General features: G+C 30.2%; 1 protein-coding gene across 18 annotated transcripts in view; it reads left to right on the forward strand.

Annotated features, from left to right (window-relative positions):
- The window catches only part of LOC129913044 (protein lap4), a 335223-nt gene extending 314422 nt beyond the window's left edge, over nucleotides 1-20801 (forward strand). For 14 of the 18 annotated variants that reach the window (XM_055991409.1, XM_055991416.1, XM_055991419.1 and 11 more), the window contains 2 exons: nucleotides 9446-12169; nucleotides 17211-17685. In XM_055991409.1, coding sequence (XP_055847384.1) covers nucleotides 9446-11737 — 2292 coding nt within the window. In that variant the 3' untranslated portion in view covers nucleotides 11738-12169; nucleotides 17211-17685. Of the gene's footprint in view, nucleotides 1-9445; nucleotides 12170-17210; nucleotides 17686-20548 lie in introns of those variants that run through there. The other 4 variants (XM_055991425.1, XM_055991427.1, XM_055991410.1 and 1 more) reach the window with 3 other exon arrangements.
- Nucleotides 20802-26146: the final 5345 nt, after the last annotated feature.

A 26146-nucleotide genomic window follows, 5' to 3' on the forward strand; every position in this document is an offset into this window, starting at 1 on the left:
GACTCAATTTTTCAGTCTGAGATATACCTCGAATTATCCCATTTTGTTTATCTATTGTTTCCAGGGATGTAAAAATCCCAATTGAAAAAAAAAAATGTATTTGAAATTAAAAAAAAAAAATTATTGCAAATAAAATAAAAATGCATTAAACGAATTTTTTATTGCGACTGAAAAATGTTTGGATTGAAAATAAAATTTTTATTGCAAATAAAAATATTTTGTATCGCAAAGAAAAAAATTTCTGCTTTACAAAAAAAAATCAATGCAAATTGTATGCATTAAATATTTTTTTTTTAATATTCGTCGAATTTCTTATTTTTCATAATATTTTTTATAATATTGAACCGAATGTAAGGCCAAATAGTCAAAATTATAAGAAATTCGAGGAATATAAAAAAATATTGAGTATAAAAAAAAAAAAAATTAATGCACACATTTTTTTCATTAACCTACCTACAATAATTTTTTTGTATGCAAAATATTTTTATTTGCAAAATATATAAATATAAATTTGCAAATATTTTTCAGTTGCATTAAACTTTTTTTTTAATAAAAATTTTTTTTATTTGCAATAATTATTTTTTTTTATGCAAAATTTTTCAGTTGCAATAAATATTTTGTTTTAAATTTCAAATGCATTGTTTTTCAATTGATATTTTTACAAATCTGTAGCAAATCATCGGAGCTCGGTAAGATTACTTCAATGTTTCTGTTTGTTACAATTTGCTTAAAAAAAACATGCAGCGACTCTTAACGGGGCAATTTATGAATTTATCGGGAAAAACCCTGATTTTACTACATATTTTACTTGATTTTACTGGGGTAACCCATGATTTGTTTTACCGAGCCAACTCGTGATTTAAGCAAGGTGACTAGTGATTTTACAGTGGAAACCCTAAATAATAATAAAGCCTAAGCGTAAGCGATCCGTGATTTTTCGGAAATCCGTAATTCTACCGATCGAAAACCCATGGTTTCATCGAAGTGATCCGTGATTTAACCGAAAAATCGGTGGTTTTCGTGAATTCAGCAGTTAAAACCCTTATCCATTGACAAACTATACCAAGACTGGAAACTGAGCTATCAAATTACTTTTCTAATAGATTTTAATGTTCTAAATTCAAATCTGAAGTCGAAAAAAATCTATGACGTCACGTTTCGTAGATAAAAATTAAGTTTGAACTACTTATATCTCAAAAACGTGACAACGTAGATTTTTTTCGACTTCATATTTGAATTAAGAACATTAAAATCTATTAGAAAAGTATATTTATGTTCACAGAAAAAATAAATTCTCAGTTTTATTGAACATTGAAACTTTTCATTATATCATGTTTTCTAATATTTACTTAAAAACATAGTTGGCAACCATATATCTGCAATATTTTCAATTTTCTTATGAAACATAAATAGAAGAGATCTCAAAATTGTGCTAATTTAAAAAAAAAATCCATGAAAAAGCGTAATAAGGGGTCTTAAAATGTGTTTTACTAATTTGGCATTTTTTGGACTTTGTTTTTAAAATTTTTGATTTTTTTTTTTTAAGAATATGAATCTATGAATCCTAAATCTAAGATCTGACACCTTTTTGTTATGAATTTAGCCCAATTTCTAGCTTATATACTGTTTTGAAAATGAAAATTCTATTTTAACGCCCATTCTTTTCGCCATTTTGGAGCCGCCATCGCCATTTTGAATAAAAAAAGTTGGCAGCTTTTTCTTATTCTCCATACTATTATCATTCAGTGTACCAAATGTCATAACTTTTCGTCCAGAAATGGCAGTGCAAATGAATTTTGACGCCAAAAACGACCAATGGCACCACTGTGCAACGGTGGCTTTCACCAGAGATGAGTATTTACTTCATATGTAGCAGATCTACTTCATTAATTTATTTTGATGTATCTGCTACGTAGCAACCTATTTCTACTTCGTTTAACAAATTTTTTCTAACGAACAAAATTTCATTTAAGATGTGTCATCTTGTTTCATTTTTTGTTAAGAATGCATTGTTAGTGCTCTTTAGGCACTGCAAGAATTTCACATCATATATGTACATCCAAATCAAAGACCCATCCAAGATATCAATTTTATTTTATGTCACCGCCCAGATCCACATAATGGCTGTGGGTCCGGTCATGCATTTTGCATAAAATAAATCAGACATCGGCTTTTAAAAAACAATCTTAGGTTATTATATGGCAGATGGCACATCTTTGCTCATGGAACTAAGACCAAGTCAATGAAAATAATTTTGTAATAAAAAACACTTTATAATTTGAAATTAAAAATCATTAAAGCAATCACGGGGATGGCTTTTTGAGAAAAAAAATCATATTTGTTATTTACGAGTGATGCGCTTTCAAGCCATGCAGGTCTCATTTAAATCGGTGCTGGTTTTTTTTTTTTTTTAATATATTTATTTTTGGGCATTCTCCTTTGTTTTATATGTATATTTTTTTTTTCATTATCTGCTACATATTTTCCAAATCTACTTCGTTTTTTTGGGCAGTATGTTTCACTTTTCGGGCTTAGCATTCTCATCCCTGGCTTTCACATATAATCACAGACAACACTGTAAACAAGTGGGTTTTAAGGGGAGAGACGTACGAATGTTTCCAGTCTTGGTATATTTTGTCGATGCCCTTATCTACCATAGGAGCTGGATATAAAACAAAAAGCAACGGCCAAATGTTTTCGGCGATAGATTTTTTCTTTGCTGTCGGCTACAAATGAGTGAGGCATCAATTCCAATTCCCGAGCAAAAGGCTGATTGCTTAGTTTGGGAGAAGAGCTTAGAAATAGTTAATGTCCGAACCCGAACTTTGATGTTCTTTTCTGAAGATTTCCATAGCTTGAGTTGTTGGTCGAAATTGATAACGTTCACTTCTTCAAGAATTTGCATCGATCTGATGAATATCCTATATCCGTGCTTTCCGTGTTAAATAGTTCAAACGAGCTATTTCGCAGTTGCACATTTTTGCCGAAAAGATTGAGAAAATTGAAAGAAAAGAATCTTTTCATCCTTCTAGGGTAAGTCGGTCGAATATGCCAGTTTGGGTCATATGCAACTTTTCAATATTTTTCATTTTCACTACTAAGCGATTGCAATGCTGACATTGCAATTCGCTTAGTTATGCTAAGTTTTTTTTGGCACACAAACGCTTAATTTATTAGGTTATTTGTTTTTGAAAATATTTGAAAAGTGGCATATTTGACCGACTTACCATATATTTGCTTAATCTTTTAATTTCAATAAGAACACACATAAAATTAAGAACACAATTCTTATTAAAAGGTTATATGGTTATGGTTATATTACAGAAGAGATTTTTATTCAGTTTCTTTGGCTAATTTTTGGACAACATTTAAAACAATTTATGAGAAAATTTGATAAATTGAATTGATGGCAGTCGATTTTCGACAAAAAAGTAGTTTGCGATAGTTAAAAATCCTAGTGACTGTAGCTACACCAACCTACACCTGAAAATAAAAAAAAAGGTTTTTTTTTAGTGTTAGAGTAATTTTTGGCAGTGGTTGGAACGAAAGTGTCGCTTTTCGATAAAATTTTCGATAATATCATGCTATCAATTTTTTTTTTTTTTCGAAGGGAAAAAATCCTTCGTTCAGGGACTACAAAATGATATTTCAAAGAAATGTTTAAAATTTAGTCGAAATTAATTAATTAGTTTCCCTGAAATTTTGACTAACGATTTCGAAAAGTGTGTTTCGACAAAAATACGTTTAAAGTTTTATATAACTAAAAAATGAGAGTAAAAGCTCAAAATGCTACAACTCCTAATTGAATTAAAAAAACTAAAAACAAAATAAACAATTTTTTTTTTTTTGAAAATCTAACCCATGTTACCCTTTAAAATAAAAGTGAAGCTCATTTTGATTTTATCAGAGTCTCAAATAGGTGCTAAGCTACCTAAAAAATTTACACCTTTTTTAATATTTTTCAAAATCTGTTGAAGACTTAGACCCATTTGCTGAGACGAAACTTAAATATCTAACTTATGTTGAACATAAACTCTTATTCCCTACTTTTTCCTCTGCGTAAACTGTCACATAAAGATTTTTGTAGAACTTAAATCCTTAAGTTTCGTTTGAGCAAAAGGCTCTTAAAAATTTGAAGTTTTAAAGATTCGAGTTTCTATTGTTCTGTTTTCTATTTCTGGGAGGGGGAGGGGGGGTAACTCACCCATAACTCATAACTCCTGCATATGGCAAGTTAAACGGGTAGTATCAGTTAAGCGCTTCGTTACTATCATATACATTTTTAAAATTATGTTATGGTTCTGACAGTTTAGTATTCCCCTTCATTTAAATTTTTCTCTGTTTGTTTTAATTTTCCTTTATTTTCTTGACAGAAAATGTATTCATTTTTTTATTTTCAATTTTGTTTTTGTCAGATTATCCTTCTAATAATCCGGAAGGGTTTTTCAATTATACAAACAACCATCATTCATATTTTTGTTACCTCAATTTTAAATTTAAAGGACATCAAATTTTATTTCAAATACCTATTAAAAATTTACAAAAAGAAACACGTGTTTTGTGTATTTTTTTTGTTTGTTTCACAGACACAATGGCTTTTTTCCTAAATCTCTCAACTCAACTGATTTAGATTTAAATAAATTATTTCCTCGTGTATAAAGTACATTGTCCTTTCCGGCAACAATAATAATCCAAATCCATCTCATTTCGCATTGATTTGGGTACATGCTTACGGGTAAAAAGATAATTCCAATGAAATTTGTAGGTATAACAAATTTTTCCTTTAATTTGGAAATATTTCGCCAAATCCAATATTTTTTGCAGACACGTTTCGATTTTTCAATTCAAGAATATTAGATTAGGTAAATATTCAAATATCAATTTTTTTTTTATTTTGCATTCAACAATGGCGGCGTTTTTAACATCATCAATATTAGGCATTAGGAAGAATCGGAATCATGTTGTGGTGTTTTTTTTTTTTTTTAGGAATTTCGATTTGATCTAGGTTTGTAATAATGTTAATGTTGGATATCAAACCCTCGTTTGGGAATTTCTTTTATTTCGGTCTTGCTTTTATGAATTTACAAAAAAAGCAAAATCGACTTCATTGAAATTTGGTAATGTCGTAAAGTGAGAAGATTGAAATGAAGTAACCAATATGAACGCTTTTGGTAGAATAATTTTTATTTACCACGAGAAAGGAGAACCAATTTATTCGTGTCCTTTGAAAACAGACAGACAAAATCTACCAAGCTTAATTATTTACCTTTTTTATTTTTATAGAAGGTAAAAGCCATAAATTTAACCAATTTTTTTTTTTAAGATCATCCTTTATCTAATAATGTTTTAGCCTTTTATTACATTGAGTGGGTGTATTTTGTGCTAATGAAATCCATGAAAAGTTAAAAATAGATTGCCAGACTTATTGGTTTTTTTTTTTTTTGTTTTTAGTCTGTTCCAGGTTTTCAGGAAAAATAACAAAAAGAACTAAAAATAAACATGAAATGAGTTTGAAAGTTTTATTTTGAAAAATATAAATAAAATAACAACAACCCACAATAATCATCATGTAATACAAATATACATTCATACATACTCGTACAGCACAATACGAAAAAAGGACTTGGGGGATTTGGATGCTGATGTTTTAATTCCTTTTATTTTTTTTTGTTCACAGAAGCTATTGTGTATTGTGGCTTAAATGTATGAGTTTTAATTATTTTTGGTGGCAGACCAAAACCACCTGGGCTTACACTTTTACACAGTCCGAATTCTGAATCCTGTTGGGGGGGAGTTTTTAGTTCGTGTCCATGTCCATAGATAGTTACTTGTTGTAACTTTTTGCATGTTTTTTTAAACTAAAGTTTGTCTATACTCGTATGTTGGAAAAGTTTATGTTTTTTGGTATTTTTTTTAATGGAAATGAACAAAAGTTTTAAATATTTTTTTTTAACTTTTTGATTTCGAATTATATTAACAGTTTTATGTATGTTGTTATTTTATTTCGACAACTATGTTGAAACATTTTTAATCCGCTATATATTAAAAAAAAAACACACAAAAACAAAAAAGTTAAAAGTTTCACAGTTTCTAACAATTATTTATTTTGAAAATTAATCTAAAATTATCATCGAAGAGTAGACCGTTTCATATAAATTTAGTTAGCTTCCATTTTAGAAATTTTACCTTTAGAAAATTTAAAAAATACGTTTTTTTGACTACTTTTGAGATTATGCTAAAATGTGAAGAAATAACTTTAACTCTATCAAATATTATATACTTTGGCCAAAAAACAAGTGATTTTTGCGTTTTTTATCATTTGAGTAGGGTTGCCGAGTACTTGTCTGCATTTGCGGGGTGGCACACGACATTTTTTAAATAGAAGAGAGTCTAAGCTAAACATGATGAATTTTATAGCCTTTAACTCTATCAAATATTGTACACTTTGACCAAAAAAGAAGTGCTTTTTGCGTTTTTTAGCATTTGTGTAGGGTTGCCGAGTACTTGTCTGCATTTGCGGGGTGGCACCCGACATTTTTTTAGATAGAAGAAAGTCTTAGCTAAACATGATGAATTTTATAGCGTTTAACTCTATCAAATATTGTACACTTTGGCCATAAAACAAGTGATTTTAGTGTTTTTTAGCATTTGGACAGGGTTGCCGAGTACTTGTGTGCATTTGCGGGGTGGCACACGACATTTTTTAGATAGAAGACAGTCTTAGCTAAAATATTATGTATAATATAGCCTTTAACTCTATCAAATATACACTTTGCCCAAAAAACAAGTGATTTTTGCGTTGTTTAGCATTTGAGTAGGGTTGCCGAGTACTTTTCTGCATTTGCGAGGTGGCACCCGACATTTTTTTAGATGGAAGAGATATTATCTAAAATATGGTGTATAGTTTAGCTTTCAAGTGCATAAAAAGTTATACTGTTTTATTCAAAGAAGATTTTTGTCAGTGTTGTTTTCATTTGGATGGGGTTGACACATTTGTTGGGTTACGTTCTTTATATTATTTTATTATTTTTTTTTACTATTTTGCCTTTCGTTTGACATTTCAAAAAATTTTGTATCTGGTCAAACAACAACGATATGAATGTATTAGTTATGTGACAATTTTTCCTTTAAAATAGGGTTGCCACATTTAAGTTCCCATTTTAGAAGTGGAAACCCTATTTTTTTATTTTCAGTATCAACTTATCTTTCATTTGAAACTAATTTTAACCTTTAACCTTATGAGCTAAGTAACTCGACGGTCGCCGCTTGGATTATTCCGATTATGTCAATATCGTCGGAATATGCAAACAGCTGGACGGACTTTTGTAAGATAGTACTTCTGGTGTTGACGTTTAGAGTTCTGTACCTTCATATATTATTTTTTCAAGGATGATGTTAAAGAAGTCGCATGACGGTCGCCTTGTCTAAAAGCTTTTTGATATGAAAAATATAGGTGATTTCCTTGCAAAACTAGACATTGTTCTATATATCTTTTCTGAATAAATGCTGTCGGCCAATAAACGATGAATAAGTGATGGGTATTGATTTCATGTTATTGGGTTTTTCCAAACATTTTACGGTAATAAGTTACGCTATACTGATATAAACCTATCACCTTAAAGGGGTTCAGACGTTCAAATAATATGGTAGAGAAGATCTTATAGGTCAGTCTGCCAGTCTGTCAGTCTGTCAGTCTGTCTGTAAACGAAGCTACAGCCTACAGCCTAAACGGATAGACAGATTGATGTCAAACTTGGTATGTAGCGTTATTTGGCGACTCTCCAGAGGTGTTTTTGGAATTAATTTTTTTGGACCAAAAATAACGGTACTTGTCATATACTGATTTTAGTAAAATTGAAATATCTCGAAAACGGCTCCAACGATTTTGTTAAAAAAATCCAAATACAAGTTTTAAGAGAAGGTCTATCTTTCAATTAAAAAAAAATATTTTTAAATCATTATTAACGGTACCTGCCATAGAAACGTTTTTTTTTTTTAAATCCGATTTACTCTGAAACTACTTATTCGATTTCAACGAAACTTTTTGTAAAAAAGCACTTATATAATTTTAATATAAGCCAAACATAAAATTTTGAAAAAAATAATTTTTGGATTTAAAAAAAAAATTTAAATTTTTTTGAAAAATCAAATTTTCGAAAACGAACATTGGATTTTTTTGAAATTCTGTTTTTAGATGTTTATCAGTGATTTCTACAAAATGGCATAAAAAATTTTTTTTTAAACTTTTTTTCCAAAACATTATTTAAAAAAAAAAATAGGCTCTTAACGATTTTGATAATTTTTTTTTCTTAAAATGCACCTTAAAATATCAAATAAAACTGCATACCTGTTTTGGAGGGCAATTTGATTTCAGATTTTGTTTTATTCTTTTAAAAAACGAATTTTATGTTTTTTTTCGATCGAGTCGTGCATTTTATTTTTTATTTTTCAAAAATCGGGCAAACAATGCTCAGAATTCGTTTTTCCAGAAGTTTCGTTGTGGTGCTCTTTCCGAAAGTGATGCCAAAGCTTGGCCTTAAAATCACTCAGGACAATTTGAATAGTAGCTTGGTGGTTTGTTTGTTCGTAAGTTTTTCGAAGATTTCAAAGAAACTATTTATGGTCATCATCTTTATCGTCAGTGGGGACTTGTTCACATTTAAGTCTTTTGTTGACGAAAATTAAACGACAGATATTAACAGTTCCTTAAAAATCCTTGGAAAATCTTCAATTTGTTGATAAAGCGTCAAATTTATTTAAATCCGAAAAATTTCCTTTGGATGTCCCTATAATAATTGGAAAGTGGGATTTAAATATGTAGCAGCTTAAATGCTTTCAATTTGAACTGGCTTTTTTGGCGTAGTACCTAATTTTTGGTGGCTTTCATAAGAAAGTTGTAATAAAGTCTTAAATATTAAGTTACTGGTTAATGGTTTTTATATATGTATTTTGTCGCTTCTAAAGATTCAAAATTTAATTGATATTATTTTTGCATGTTATTTATAGTTCTACCTCAAATTTGCATGAAGTGCCGTTACATACATTTGTAGAATTATGGAAAAATAAAATAAAAAATCACTTCACTTTCCTACAAACAAAAAAGTTTATTGTATCTATAGAATCTATATAAATATTTGCCCTTGTATAGTTTTTTCTTGTATCGAATTTTTATCACTGATTTTTATATATACAAGCTTATACATTTTTTTGTAATATTTTGTTTATTATTATGGAAAAAGGACATCTTCAACTATGTATATTTTATATATCGGCTTTCTCTGTATACACAAAAATGCTTTTTTGCAAACAAAAATTTACACAATTTGTGTACAAAAAAATCAATATTTTTGTATAAAATATTTCCCTCTCTCTCTCTCTCTCTTCCCCATTTTTTTTTTCAAAAAAAAAAAAAAAAAAAAATTTTTCGTCATATAATATAATTTAGGTTGAAACATGCCGAGAGAAAATAATCTCATTGGAATTACAAGATCCAGCTGAAAAGGAAGCATCAGTAGTAACCATATCGGCTAGCGAAGAGGATGACGATGATAATGCATCTATAGTAACGGTCCATGCAAATTCTGAAAAGTTATTCCTTCGAACAGATGACGACGACCACAACGAAAATGAAAACAACGACCATAATGATGATGATGATAATGATAATAATGATTATAAAAAGAACAAGGACCAAAATGATGATAATATCCTCGAGGATGGTGATATCATTAAAATGAACAAAAACGATGATGGCGATTTTCTACTAGACGGTGACGAAGAAAAAGTATTTAAAATACTAAACACCAGCACGGTTGTAAAAACAACTACTAGCACCACATTAACAATGCAGCAAAATCCTTCTTCTTCTTCTGAGGAGGAGCCAGGAACAATGAAAACGATGGTCGATGGAGCCTGCTTCCCCAAACACACAATTGTCGAAGTTATAAACCCGATCATTGCCGGAGATGGTTCAGCCCAAAGTATAGCGGTAGGTCGACCAACAGATTGCAGCTATCCATCATTCGATAACGACGGGGAGGTGGAAAATACATTCCAAAATAATGAAAAACAACAAAAGGACGAAGAGTACTCGTCCAAAGGATACACCAAAATAATTTCACACCCCAGGGATTTTAGTTATTCTATAACAACACCACCAACATCGTCATCATCTCATACTCAAGTGTACGACGAAGATAAGCCTGAATTGTCATTAAATGCAAAAATGAAAAATGTCCTCGAGGAACTGTTGGAGAATAAAAGAGTAAAGTTGAATTTATCGAGGAGTCTTGAAGAGAAATCCTCAGATGATGAGGACGATGAGGATGATTTAGGCGATGACGATAATGATGATGATTATGGTGAACTCGAGGAGGACGATGAAGTAGATGGTGTTGGTGGAGAAGGTAACAGCTTTATCAATTACAAGGATAAAAATGGAAATGGTAATCGAACCTTTGTGCTATCATCATCTACAACGACTACGACGATAACCGGCGGTGACTCTGCTGAGGATTCAAATCGAAATCAAATTCAAATGAAATTGAAACAATTCTTGGCACAAAGCAATGATGATGATGATGAGGAGGAAGAGGATGATGATGATGAAGATGACGATGATGATGACGATGATGATGAAGATGACGATGATGATGACGATGATGATGATGATGACGATGATGATGTAGAAGAAGATGATGAAGTTTACGGTTGTCGAGTTTATACAAATCCAAATACCACAAACCCACTTCATCTCTCACCGTCCACCACCACCACAACCATTTCGACTCCAGTAGACCTTAGTGTAACAAATTTAAACAAAACTTTAATACCCCAACAACTGCATGTGGTGATGGCTTCAAAAGCAAATAGCGGCAAAACAGATGGTAAAATTGAAAAACCAGAAGAAGAAAAACTATCATCATCATCATCTGATGAAGCTCTCGATCTCAGGCTACCATCACAACAGCCATCACTATTACCGCAACCACCACCACCAACGACGACAGCTCCAACTTCAGCCTCCGGAAATCTAATAAACCAAAACAACAACCTTAGGAAAACAAGCGAAAACAATGGCAACCACGAAGACGACAACAAAAAGGACGATGTAGCTTCTGCTTCTGCTGGAGAAGACAAACAACATGCGACGTCGTCTCCGTCGTCGACGATGACTTGGACGAAGACTACAACAATAACCGAGACGCAATCGGAGGAGACATGCCCATCTTTGTCACAAGGACATTCAGTGGATGAATTGAAGTATGAAGGAACAGACATTCAGTTTGACGATGATGATGATGATGATAGGACGAAGCAAACCAGCCGAAATGATGGAACAGCAGCAGTAGCAGTAGCCTTGGCCGAAATAGTTGTTCCATCAGAGACAAAGATAAACACCAATCTAGATAAAGTTGTCCTAGATGATGATCATATAGTTCAGAAACAGGACGATTCAGAAGATGAAGAAGATGGTTACGAATCATCATCGGAGGAAATACGAAAGACAACCAAATCTGTGAGTACTACGAATGGCATCACAACAACCACAACCACGGTTACAAAGGTCATCACCAGCAGCGGTATACCACGAAGTATAGCTGCCATTAAACCATTGTCCTCCTCCAGTTCTACTGCCTCTTCATCCTCAGCAGCATCGACAACAAGAGTGGTAAATAATTCGAATAACAACAATAAGGGTAAAGCGAAACGAAAGGGTCAAAGGAAGTCAAAATGAATATATCCTTGTTTTGTCCTCTACAACCATCACAATAACCGTCCACTATTTTACTCTCTTCCCCTCGTGTCGTTGAGAAAATTCTTCGAAAATGCAACTCAATATCTACTCTGTTCTTCAAAGGAAAAACCTCTGAGAAAAACAAACACTTACACACATACAAACACATTTAAACAAATACTCTGATAAACAAAAGCCATTTCCAGGATATTGATGTAAACAATTTTTTTTTTTGTTTAAAGAAAGAAGAAAAAAAATTGTAAACTAAATTAAATTAGAAGCATACACAAGAGGAGAAATCAACAATAAAACCAGAAAAAGCTAAAAGGATAAAAGAAAACCAATATTATAGAAAAATCAAAATACAAAATTACAAACAAACTTGAAAAACATCATGAAGATACCCTCAAGCGGCAATGGGGAGAAGCACAAGTGAGTCATTTTTTTGTAAATGGGTAATTTTTACTTTACTTTCTTCTTCTGATATTTGTTATTGCATATTTATTCATTTTACCTTTGATAAAAAGACAGGGTATTTCAAGTTTGATTTTTTATTAAATTATATAGTTCTTTGACTCATTTTTTTTAAAACTTTTAAACAATACAAAGTTTTGGTTGTATAAACTACAATGATAATGGTAAGTAAAGATTTTGTCTAAATTTTTAACGTTTTTTCCTTAGTGAAAATGTTTACAAAATTTTTTTGTCTTGTGAACTTCTGAACGTTCTTTCCGAAATTTTACAGAGAGTCAGTTAAAGATTTTTGAAAAAGAAATAATAGTTTAAATTTCAACTTTCATAATATCTCCAAAATGCTTCTTCAGTTAAATTCCAACACAAAGTTTTGAAAAGGTTTATGTCATGGTTTACGATTTTTTCTGATCTGACGTTTCATCATCACTTTGCTAATTACCTCAGAGCCCGATATAGATTGCATTTTTCTTGTAATCTCATAAAGCGAAGGTATCTTATAGTCAAAAGTGGAAGTGAATTACATATATATATTCGCAAAAAAAAAAAATCGAATCGAATTTGAGTCTACAGTAGATTTTTCTTGTACAGTGTTTACTGTTTGTTAGACGAAAATCGATTATACAAAATTGTAGATGGTCCAAAATACTTTTGGATGCCTCATTAGGGCAGTGAATTTTGAAAAAAAAAATATGTTAATTTTTATCAATATATTTTCATATATTTTAGTTGACATAGAATGGTTATACTTTAATCTATTATAAAATAACATTTGCACCGATATGTGTTTAATAATATTTCTATATTGATGACAGTTTAAACACAAAGTGATCAAAACCAAACAACTGCTTTACTTTACTGCAAATTTCAGTTTTATCTATAAAATCATATAGTTAAGCTCTCTGATATTCCTATTTGAAACTATAGGAAAAACGTAAGTCTCCTATGAAGTTAAGTCACAGAAAAATTAATTTCAATTAAATATTTTTAATAGTTTATTTCATTGTGTTACCAAAAATCAGCTTTAAAACTTCAAATTTTCTAAAGACACCACTGCATTACCAAGATAAACCACAATGTTACCGTGATTTGCAAACAATTCAATCCAAATTTGGGTTTCAAACTTGTAAATGTAAATGGGTAATTCCATGAAAAAGTGGACACGAATTTTGAACAAATTATGCAGTCTTTTTTACTTTTTTTATTAGCAAATTTCTATTTACAAACGTCAACTCTTTTTGCAAGTTGCAAGAAGAGATTCTTTGTTGTATTCCCTTATGGATAGACATCAAATTCAGGGAGTTTAAATAATCTTAAAGCATTTTTATAGCATAAGCTTGCCAACAACAGAAGAATTTCAGATGAAAATGACGGAAAAACAAGGAAACTAAAAACATGATGAGTCTAATAGTGACGATGACAACACCCCCTCGTTATTGGTAAAATAAATTAACATTTAAGCAAGCTTCGTTACACAATATTCGATTTAAAAAAAAATTGAGTGAAAATGCATCTTTTCTTTACATTTACAACTACAAATCACAGGTAACATGAGTTACCAAAATAATGTAACGTGAGTTACCTAAATATTTCAAAATTTTTCCTCGAAATATTGAAAAAATGTTTCGGTTTGTCACTTATATTAAAAGCTTGTAATTTTTTATGTATGGAATCTTCATTAAAAACAAATAAAGATTCTTAATTTCACATAAAAACTTCATACTGGCGGACTCTTAAAATTCGTGTCCGATTTTTGTAACGTGAGTTACCATCAAACTTTTATTTTTCCCAAGCAAATATTAAAAATAAAGTAAATTTTTTTAGTTAATTATGAAAGTAATAGTTATGCTCTATTCATGGATAGTAATTTCGTATCAATTTACATTAAAATTGACAAAAAAAAAATTATTTATGTGTTGGAAATTTTTGTGAATGTAACGTGAGTTACCATGGAATTGCCCAAATAATGTTAATTTTATAACTCAATAAAGTTTTTCTACTAGTGTGTACTTTTTCTTCAACCAACTTTTTAGGCACTAAATAGTATTTTGGCCAAGATACAATACATGGAAGTTCATTGGTTATTAAATAAGCTTTATATAAAAGTGCCTGGAAGGTTTCTTTGTGTAGATTTTGAAGAAAATATTTAAAGAAAGTTTTCAGTTCCAAGATGCATAAGAAAAGATCCTTTCAAGTTTTGTGTTTCGCTCAATCATATTGAATACCTTTACCTACCGAAAATTTTGTTTTTTTTCGAAATCTTCCTGTTTTTCTTTTTTTTTTGTCTAAAAACTTTAAAACCCGAATTTTCCAACTTTACCGCTATATGGATATTTGATATTTCATTAATCTTCTTTTAAAAGATCAATATGAACACTTCCACGTTTAGATATCGTTGATTGTAATATGCCCACAAACATCTACAAACTTTCGATTCAATCCATCTAGAGGTTTTTTTTTGTCTTATTTGAACGAATTTTTACAAAATAAATTAATGGATCACTAATTTGAGAGTGCAAAAAGAGTGGGTCCTGGATTGAGATCGAACTTTGAATGTTTGGTTTATTTTTCGTTTCTCCAGAGGGGTTTTTTGGAATTAAATTTTTTTTGGAAAATTGGACCAAAAAAACAGTAGGTACATGTCATAAACCGATTTTGGAAAAGTTTAATTTTCTCAAAAACGGCTCAAACAATTTTGTTAAAACATTCATATGTTAGTCACGGTGGTCTTGAAAACGCGGCAGGTTTTATAAAAATGGATCCCAAAAGTAATGATGCAGATTTATACCATTACGTTCTTGGGGTTGATTCTGAGTCACACTAAGTGTGATTAGAACTTACAAATCTGTTGATTAAATAACCATTATACAAAAATTATACAATTATACAAAACAAATAAAACAAATATAAAAGTGCCTATCTTTTTTTTCCATTTTTGAAAAACTAGAATAGTTTTTTGCATTTATTTTTAAGGATTTGACTAAGAACTAAATAGAACAGTCAATTTTGAAAAAAAAAAACTTGCTACAAGGTTCAAATTAAAAAAAAATTAACTTTAATACAAGAAATTATTTTCTTTTTTAAATTTTGACTTTAAAATTAAAATTCTCAAAAACTATTTACTCAATCAACTTCAAATAAATATCAAATTCAAGGAGTATATTTTAGCTTTCCAAAAAGGTATAGGACATTATAATGTGCTTTTGTTTTTGGTTTAATTTTTTTTCCCCCATTCTAAGTCAAATGTATATATATGTATAATGCCTGTAACTCAAAAAAGGGATCAGGTACGATTTTAAAATTTACAAATTTGGAATCCTGAGATCATTTGGAACAAATCTGCATCATTACTTTTGGGATCCATTTTTATAAAACCTGCCGCGTTTTCAAGGCCACCGTGATAGTTAGTAAAATATGGTACGTCTTCTAATAACTATATTTTTTTTTTGTCATAGATGGTTTTTTTTTTATATCATTTTCTCCCAAACTACTGACTCGATTCTAAAGAGTTTTGCGTGCAAAAAGAATTTTATCGTTTTTATATACAATATCAAAAATAAAATTTTGAAAAAATGAATTTTTGGATTTAAAAAAAATTTTGTTTTTTTTTTACAACCCTGCCTCAGACATGATAGTTCCCTTAACAAGTGGATCAATATTGCTTCATCAATGCTTTCAGAGGTGGTTTTAGTCTTAGTCGATTTTTGACAAGGTTGGCCAAAAATTATAGTTTTAGGCTAGTCTAGGCAAATATTGAAATATGTAACTGTTATAGTCTTAACCCTGATATTTGGATGATTACAGAGTTGATTCACTGTAACATTGTACTGAGCTTCATTTTCTGTTGATCATTGTTTTCTGTTATTCGACAACATGAAATGAAGTCGAATAACCAAAAGAATGTTTTCAATTGAGCTAATTTTTAGCGAAATGGTCGAATAAGGGAGAAGTTAATCTAATTTAATACCCAAAATTTAGTATTCCGACCATCTAATAGGCTGGTATCTACACTATCAATATTATTCTCTAAAGATTAAAATCTATAATGATTGATTTTTCGTTCTATGGTTGAAATATGAAAAAGGTGTGGTTCCATAACGTGGGTCTATTGTGCTAAAGTACTGAATTAATTTAAAACTTAAATTCGAAACAAAATTTTTAAAGTTTTTCTAAACGATCCAAATAAATCAGAACACTTCTACTTCCTTAGTCTTTTATGTAACTCCACTTTTAAAGAGCAATTTCATCCAACCCAATCTTTTACCTTATTGTTCTGATTTATTTTACCATCTTCTCTCTCTGTAAAGTAACAAGTAACTTGAATGTTTTTTTCCACACAAAGTTCATCATCCATAAATCAGCACAATATGGAGGGTAGCTCAGCTCTAGCTATTGTGTTATTCTTCCATGCGGGAATGTTAGATTAATTGATTGACTCTGAAAGAGCAATTCCATTGAATGGTTTTTGAAACATTGTTGGCGAAGAATTTTTCTTTTGTTTTTTTTTTTTTTCTTGTTGAATTGAACACTATTTACAAAAGGGAGGGTTTTTTCTTGATTGACAAACAAACACAATTCTGACACGGTGCTTGTTATATTATTTGATGAAGATAAGTTAAACAAAATCACTATTTTCAGTAAAAGTTTATTTTTTAAGGAAACTGATGTTGATTTGAATTGATTTCAGAGTTTTGACATATTCAAGGGAAGTATTTATTTAATTTGTCATTTTTTTGTGTTTTTAAGTTTCAAATTATTCAAGATGAGCTAGAGAAATCACCCATCCTTTTTTGTATTTTTTAAAAGCACTTAATAAAACATAAACTAGTCATCCTGTTACAAATCGCTAGAAATCATTTCCTTCCTCCAAAAAAAGGGTAATAATATGCTAACAGTATCCCCCAACCAACAATCATATAAATTATTTTCCAATTTTTATGTAAAATTAAAAAAAAATTATTTTATATTTAACAATATTTTATTTTATTTGCTTAAATTTTAGAAATCGTAAGCTGTGTCAATCATAATGTCCTTGTAGATTTTAACCAAACTCGAATCATCATCCTGAGGAAACAGCCCAAATTCAATATGGAAACGCTCGCAAAATTATTAAGATTGATTTTGTTGAAACTTAAAACAAAACATATCGAATTTTACTTTTTTGAAATATTTTAATAAATTAATTTTTCGAAGGTATACTGTTTTTTTTTATTATTAAAAATGTATTTTAAATTAAATATTTGCGTCCCGTAGCCAGTATCCATATGACCAAGTCCTTAAATTTTATAAAATTTTTTAAAAATATTATATTTGTCTAACATTCCACTATCTAGTATTTGTTTTCAAATTTAAAATAAAATAAAATAAATGTAATTGTATTTTGCTAGATGGCTATTTTTAATGTTGTATTTTTAATAAATATTTTCTTTAATTATATATGTCTTTTTAAAAATATATATTTTAAATATTTTATTTTACCTTTTTTTCTGTTTTTTTTTTTATTATTATTTTTATAGTAAATAAAAATAATAAAATATTTGTAGTGCATTATGTAAGTGTAATTTTACACATAAAATATTTTATACACAATTTTATTATTGTTATGAGTATTTGTAATGATTAAAAATTGTATATCTTTATATAAGGCAACCAAAATTTTGTTATATGTTTAATCATATACATAAATAAAAAATTAAAAAAAATATTAGTAAGCTAATGATTAATATTAATTAAGAAATATTTGTACGTAGATGAATATTTAAAAACAAAGTAATTAAATAATGCATTTTAATAAAAAAAAAAATTGGATAGTTTTTGTTTTTATTTGTAAGCTTGAAATAAAAAATGTTGTCATAATCATGGCAATTGTCAGCTTAATATTAGGTAAGTAAAAGCAATGATTTCAATTTGTCGTTAAAAATTAAGTTGGACATTATTACGATAAGATAACATTTTCAGTTTTTAGAACACAGAGAACTTTAAACTCTATTCATAACTGAAAACCAAAAGGTTGTAGGAGTTCGGGTTGCTGAATTATTTGCAATCGAAATATTTTTTTTCCTCCTTCATTCAGAAGTAGATATTTTCGGATCCAAGCCCCGAAACAAGTTTTGGTTTACTGATATGAGATCACAGTGAACTGGCCTTTGCAATCAGCTAAAAAAATTAAAAATTTATTTTTTTAAGATTTTCGAAAATTATCCGAGGCTTACCCCTTGTCTAAAAAAACGGAATTTTCAAAATTTTTCTCCAAATTTATCGAATTAGACATCAAAAGAAAGGACTCTTTAGACTCTATTCCTAACTGAAAACCAAAAGATAGTAGGATTTCGAGTTGCTGAATTATTTGCAATCGAAATACTTTTTTTGTTCATTCGGAAGCAGATATTTTCGGAACAAAGTCTCGAAACAAGTTTCGGTTTACAGATATGAGATCACAGTGAACAGGCCTTTGCATTCAGCTAAAAAAATTAAAGATTTATTTTGTCTTGTCTAAAAAAAACGGAATTTTCAAAAATTTTCTCCAAATCCATCGAATGAGACATCAAAAGCAAGGACTCTTTAGACTCTATTCATAACTGAAAACCAAAAGATTGTAGGAGTTCGAGTTGCTGAATTATTTGCAATCGAAATCCTTTTTTTGTTCATTCGGAAGCAGATATTTTCGGAACAAAGTCTCGAAACAAGTTTCGGTTTACAGATATGAGATCACAGTGAACAGGCCTTTGCATTCAGCTAAAAAATTAAAGATTTATTTTTTTAAGATTTTCGAAAATTATCCTTGTCTAAAAAAAACGGAATTTTCAAAAATTTTCTCCAAATCCATCGAATGAGACATCAAAAGAAAGGACTCTTTAGACTCTATTCATAACTGAAAACTAAAAGATTGTAGGAGTTCGAGTTGCTGAATTATTTGCAATCGAAATCCTTTTTTTGTTCATTCGGAAGCAGATATTTTCGGAACAAAGTCTCGAAACAAGTTTCGGTTTACAGATATGAGATCACAGTGAACAGGCCTTTGCATTCAGCTAAAAAATTAAAGATTTATTTTTTTAAGATTTTCGAAAATTATCCTTGTCTAAAAAAAACGGAATTTTCAAAAATTTTCTCCAAATCCATCGAATGAGACATCAAAAGCAAGGACTCTTTAGACTCTATTCATAACTGAAAACCAAAAGATTGTAGGAGTTCGAGTTGCTGAATTATTTGCAATCGAAATCCTTTTTTTGTTCATTCGGAAGCAGATATTTTCGGAACAAAGTCTCGAAACAAGATTCGGTTTACAGATATGAGATCACAGTGAACAGGCCTTTGCATTCAGCTAAAAATATTGAAAATTTATTTTTTTAAGATTTTCAAAAATTATCCCTTGTCTAAAAAAACGGAATTTCAAAAATTTTCTCCAAATCCATCGAATGAGACATCAAAAGCAAGGACTCTTTAGACTCTATTCATAACTGAAAACCAAAAGATTGTAGGAGTTCGGGTTGCTGAATTATTTGCAATCGAAATATGTACTTTTGTTGTTCCTTTTTGATTCGGAAGCAGATATTTTCGGATCACAGAGTACATAAGTACACAAAGTGATTATCTCCGAAGCAGCTGAAAAAATAACTTTTGGCAATCCCTTAAATTTATTGCAATATTTTACATCATTTTATTATAACCTTATAAATGCACGTGAACAAAAAACAAACAAACATTCTATTACATTCTGTACATTCTAAATAACTTTTTTTATAGGATGGTTGGTTACCTATGCCATAAACTTTATTATGTTCAAACAAAAACTCCATAGTTGACTTTTGCCTGTTCCGCTCTGTTCGTTTTTATTGTATAAAATATTAAATTATATTTCAAAAATGTTTATTATTCTGCAATTTACAAACAAACAACAACAAATCAACGAAGTGCTTACAGCCAAAAACCTCATAGTTTCATATACTTCCTCCCTTCAATTTTATAATTACTGAAATTTACTTTATGCACTGGCACTGACTATAAACTTACACACTAAAAAACTGAATGCGGAAACATATTTCTCGAATCCGTTTTTATGATGACTACCATTATATAAGTTGGCTTGTTAACATACTGTTGGTATATTTTATATATTTTCATTTAATATGAAAACTCAAGCCAGAGATCCTGGGCGAAGCTATTCAAATTTATTTTTTGGTTGAAAAATTGCGACATTCAAATTTTAATTTAATTGACTATGTATATGCAAATGATGACGTTTTTTTTTTAAATATGAATTTTTTTGTTCTGTTCTTTTCCTTATTTTATGCAAATTAACATGAATGTGTACACGCACAACATTGGGAACAACCAATTCAGCGTCAACATGATACTACAACAACGTTGGAGTGGATTCGAGATGTAAATTGGAGGAGATTTTAATAATAACAACAACAAAATTACAAAAAAGGAGCACCCTTAACAAAAAAAAAGGACACCAAATGCAATGAATTATATTATTTGGGAGCTTTTTTGTATTCATAAGTGTTTAAGTTCTGGGTAACTTGAAACGAAATAACGAAATAATAATATAAAAAAAAAACGAGTAGATTTTTTATAATAATGTGACAAAGGTGGTTTAATCTTGATTTATTTTTGTATGTAAAATGGTCCGTTATGTTTAAACTTGATTTTTGCGACGTTATACATAAATTAAATGTATGTAAACGAAAATGTAACTGTTTGTTTTACTTTATTTTGACAATAAAATACTGTTTAAACTGGAAGAGGAATGATGTGTTTTCTTTCATAAAACAAAAAAAAATTGCTTTGAGATAAATGGGAAGACCTGTGGATTACTTGAGAAAGCACTTGGTTAGTGATAAGGACTATCATGCATAAGAGCAACTATCCATCATTTGTATATAATTTCTGGGAAGAAAAACATCAAGAAGTAAGACTTTTTGTACCTTTTGTACGAATCGCTGCTATTTAAAAAAGAAAATTGTATGAAAACTGCAAGTTTTGATTTGGCATTCGGAAAAACAACAAATGTAGTCACTAATATAAGCCGTGTTTTATTGGTAACTCAATAATAAGCTCAGTAAAATTTTACACGGTAAACAACAACAAATAATTGCTAAGGATAGGAAAAATTAAGTTTTTTATTTCTTGGTTTATAAAAAAAAATCAAATTTTCGAAAACGGGACTGAATTTTTTTGAAATTTTGTTTTTAGATGTTGATTAGTGATTTCTACAAAATGGCATACCAATTTTATTTAAAAACTTTTTTTCCAAAAAATTATTTATAAAAAATTAGTTTTTTAAAAAACAGCTTTAACGATTTTGAAAATTTTTTTTCTAAAAATGCGCCTTAATATATCAATAAAAACTGCATACTTGTTTTGGAGGGCAATTTGATTTCAGATTTTATTTTTTTAAAAAACAAATTTTATTTTTGTACCTATATGTATAGTAGGTACCTACATTTCCCAAATTTTCTATATAAAAAGTCTTAAAAATTTAAGCAACTTGAAAACTAAGAGCAAGTTCGTGCGACCCAGTCGTGCATTTTATTTCTAGGTGATCACATAGATGCTCAATAGGATTGAGATCTGGGGACTGAGCGGAATGTTTCACTTGCCTATTAACGTTGCACTGCAACCATTCCTTTACCACAGTATTTTTCGGATTATTGTCCAGTAAAAATGCATTATTGCTCACGAGACACAGTTTTTGGGCTCTTAAATGCAGTTTTTCCTTGAGAATATCCAAGAAACCGAATCCAGTCATGGTATTTTCAATGAAAACAAGGTTTCCAACGCCGCACATAGAGGTACTTCAACAATCTAAGCGGCCAAAATTGTTTTTTTATTTCTTTTTATTTTATAATACCTACGCAAATTCAGGATTATAATTTTTATAATATGTATTCGCGCAGCTGCGGTATTCTGCGGCTGAATTATTAAGAACTTGTTAGGTAAGGCCTTCAAGTTTTCATATAAATAACAATAATTGCGGGATGTACCAGGATACACAAATAAATATCTTTTCATACATAAAACTTAAAAAAATTACATAAATGTATCTTTATTTTGGCTCCGCGAAATTAGGCCCCAGGAAATTAGGCCCCAAAAGAAAAAATGAAATAAGGCCCTAGATTGGGGTATTTTTTCATAATGAATATATGGCCCAGTAAAACAAGGCCCCATCGAAATGAAAAAGTGACCCAAATATAAATGAAATAAAGCCCCAATATAAGACCCCAATTTTTTTTTTTCATAATTAATTTATTTTTGGTAATGAAATATCACCCCAAACCAACAGAACCATCTTTATGGACGGAACTTTTAAAATTGTTCCTCAAGGATGTTTCAAACTGTGGTTGTGTTTTTTTTCGGTTATTCTGTTACTTATTAATGCTTTTTTCAATGATCCCTGATGGTTTACTGCACGATATTTACATTGAAAGGCATTAGTTTGCAATGCAGCACTATATGTTTACATTGAAAAGCATTAGAAAGTAACAGAATAGCTGAAAAAATCACGCGATTTTTAAGCTATTCTGTTACTTTCTAATGCTTTAAAATGTAAACATCGTACTGCAAACCATCAGGGAGTAACAGAATAGCTGCAAGAAATCGCGCGAAAAATTAAATAACACCCCAAAATTTGAGAAATTTCGTTGTTGTTGTTGTTTTGTGTGTATTTTTTTGGGGCCTTATTTCATTTTTTTATTGCGGCCTTATTTCCTGGGGCCTAATTTCGCGAAGCCATTCAGAAGAGCCCGAAACTTAACATAAAATTCAAGAAACGAAACAAAACGTCAATTCAACATGCGAGAAAATAGAACAACACCTTCAAATTACTATGGAAAGTAAGATCTCTTCATTGATGACAACAGTGGCAGAGCTAATGATAAGATTAGAACACTCAATTAGGGATGCAAACGATACATCGATGTTTTCAAAACATCGATGTTTTTGTTAAAAACATCGATGTATACATCGATGTTTCTTAAGCCGATACATCGCCGATACATCGACGTTAAATCTGCAAAACATCGACATCGTTCATTTTGTTACTCGTTTTTCCTTTTTTTGCATAATAACAGAACTTGAACTCTCAAACTCAATCTTTTTTGTCTAGTGTTCAAAGCTTCAAAGTTTTTTTTCATGTTTTCATTCAAAAGACTGTTTCTGTGTGTTCAGAAATCAGAACGCGACCATCAGAGGCGTACGTTGAGTTGCCGGGGCTCCGGGACAATATTAATTTTAAGGGGCCATTTCGATATAGACATTTTTTTAAAAAGGATATGTATACGCCTTTCTCTTTTTTTGGGGGCCCTAGAAGTATTATTTGTTGGTCGCTTAGATTATTTTAGGAGCATTTTTTGAGGTCCCTGAGGTAATATTTTTTCTACTTTATTTATAATAACAGTTTCCTTCTCTGCATTGTCTCCAGTCAGGGCCCTAGCGTCAGTTGGGGCCCCGGGGCACCGCCCCGCTTGGCCCAATGGTGTGTACGCCTATGGCGACCATTATTGACATGCTTGTGAGTTCCGTTCAGAGCTCTGAACGTTAAAAAAATTGATTCCATTTGATTAGAATTGATGGTATTTATATATAAATAAAATCGAAAATCGTATTAAGAAAATATGTTTCATTTTGTTGATAAATTTGTCTGTTTTGTGGTACCTAAAAATTGAATTCAACTTAGGTTTTTGGGTTTTAAAAAGATAAGACATAAATATTTTGTTCTTTAGATACAGTAGAACGTATTTGTGTCCAACAAAAAAACATCGGGAAAACATCGATGTATCGAAGGTAGAACCGATGTTTTTTTAACATCGATGTTGTAAATAAAACATCGATGTAATCAAACATCGATGTTTTTTTAACGATGTTGCATCCCTACACTCAATCGATCTCCAAGAATCAATATTGGTGAAAAAAAAACAAATTTCATTTCGAAGAAAATTTTTAAGAAACACCCCTTTTCTCAAAAACATCTTGTCGCAGGAGAATGATTTATACTATACACCAAAAGTTTTTAAATTTCATTGCCAAAAATTTCACACTAAAACAATTATTTATTATTTATTTATTTTTGGATTTTGACTTTAAGAATGAAGAAATGCGATTTAGTAGTAAATTTCATAAAAATCATCCCTATTCTAGTTAAGTTTAAACTCAAATAAAAGGCATAAATATTCAGTTTCATTAATAATTTATTTGTCTCTCGAAATTTATAACAAAAAATTAGTAGGGGAAGTGGGGGCAAGACCTTTATTGTTTAACTGCCTTTAAAACCAATAAAAAGTCTTTATTTATTTAGTTTACAATTTTTTGCAGGAACTCTCATTATTAGGTCCGTTCCACACTCAGTTGTAAACTGCCGAATTTAGTAATATTTGGTTATTTTTGGTCAGAGTCTGTTCTGTTCCCAACTTCAAAAATTGTGTAGAAGAGAGCGCTCACGAGAGAGTAAAAAATTTCCCCACCCTGACAAATTTAGCCCAAAGAATTTCTTCCGGCAGAAATATGAGTTCTGTCAAATGAGAATTTGACATACGTCAAACAGAAAAAAAAACAATCCAGTTTTGTTGAATTTGGTTTCTTGAATTTGTAAATTTTATTGGTAAAAAGAAGAATATGGATGGATTCTGAAAATGAAAATGTAAGTGTAATTGAGTGTTCACCTAACACTTTTAATAGAATATGAACTGGTAAGTCATGAATGCAAATAAGATAAGTAACGCTTCTCTACATTCATTTTATCTTTTCCAGACATTGAATCTCCTAAAATGTAATAATCTAGAAATGAAAGTATCTTTAGACAAGAAATTCACTGTTGAATTAAAAAAAAATTGTTTACCACCAAGGCCTTGTATCTTTTCAGACACATTGGAGTTCCGATACACCCAACTATCATGTGACGAACCTGGATAACCTGTGAACACATCAATAAATTTTTTGTGCTCATTGCGTCATTGCATATAGCCTGTACAACCAGGGTTATATTTCCTTTTCGGTCTATGTGGTCATCTTTTTTGTTTTTTGGCGGATCTATTTTTACATGGGTTCCATCAATGCAACCTACAAACAGTAAGATTTTTCATTATTGAAATTGGAAGGTTTTTTTTCATAAAAGATAACTTGCTAATAGTCTACACTTATATCAAAGTTTAAGAAACAAAATCTTACTAATTACTTTGGAAAATCCAGCTTTTCTCCGAAAAAATGCACTGGTTTGCAGTTTTTGCTCCTCGTTTGGCCACTTAATAGTTCTTGGGCTTAAATTGCTCAGAAACATTGTATACCTGTCCTGAAATGATGCCCAATTGTGAATAAGATACTTTAAAAAATGTATACTCGTCTACAAAGATCTAAATTTGATAAGTGATATGATAACTGACCTTTTAATGATACGAGACACCGACGACAGAGACAGGTCAAACCTATGTGCCACGTCTCTGAAGCAGCACGCTTCGAGCCCAGCAAACCATAAAAACATGGCTGTACATTTCCTTGGACTGCATTTTTTAGATGTATCTAGCTTAGGGAACATGTCCGAAGCCGCAAATCTGTCCGAAAGATCTTCGTAAAGGCTTCTTTTGACACGGAAATGAGTTGCAAACGGTGTAAGTTGGAATTACATCTTCAACAAAGTTTCGGATGCAATTCCTTTTACTTTCGTCGTATATTTGCGTTGCCAAAGCCACCGTAGCCGACATGGAAGCAATCAAATTCTGTTTTTTTGTAACTATTTCAACGACTTCGTCGTCGAAGTCAAATGTTTGCATGAACATTTGTATTAATTCTTTTGTTGTTAAATCCATTTTTGTTTTTTTTTCTAAAAAAGAAGATTTCTTTCACATAAATACGCACTTTATAGGGTTTTAGGTTAAACTTACGTTTTATTCATAGCCCAGTAATTTTAGTCATTTTTAAGCCCAATCTGCGGAATAATTCCTA

Source organism: Episyrphus balteatus, chromosome 3 (genome assembly GCF_945859705.1).
Source record: "Episyrphus balteatus chromosome 3, idEpiBalt1.1, whole genome shotgun sequence".
In the NCBI taxonomy this organism is placed as follows: domain Eukaryota; kingdom Metazoa; phylum Arthropoda; class Insecta; order Diptera; family Syrphidae; genus Episyrphus; species Episyrphus balteatus.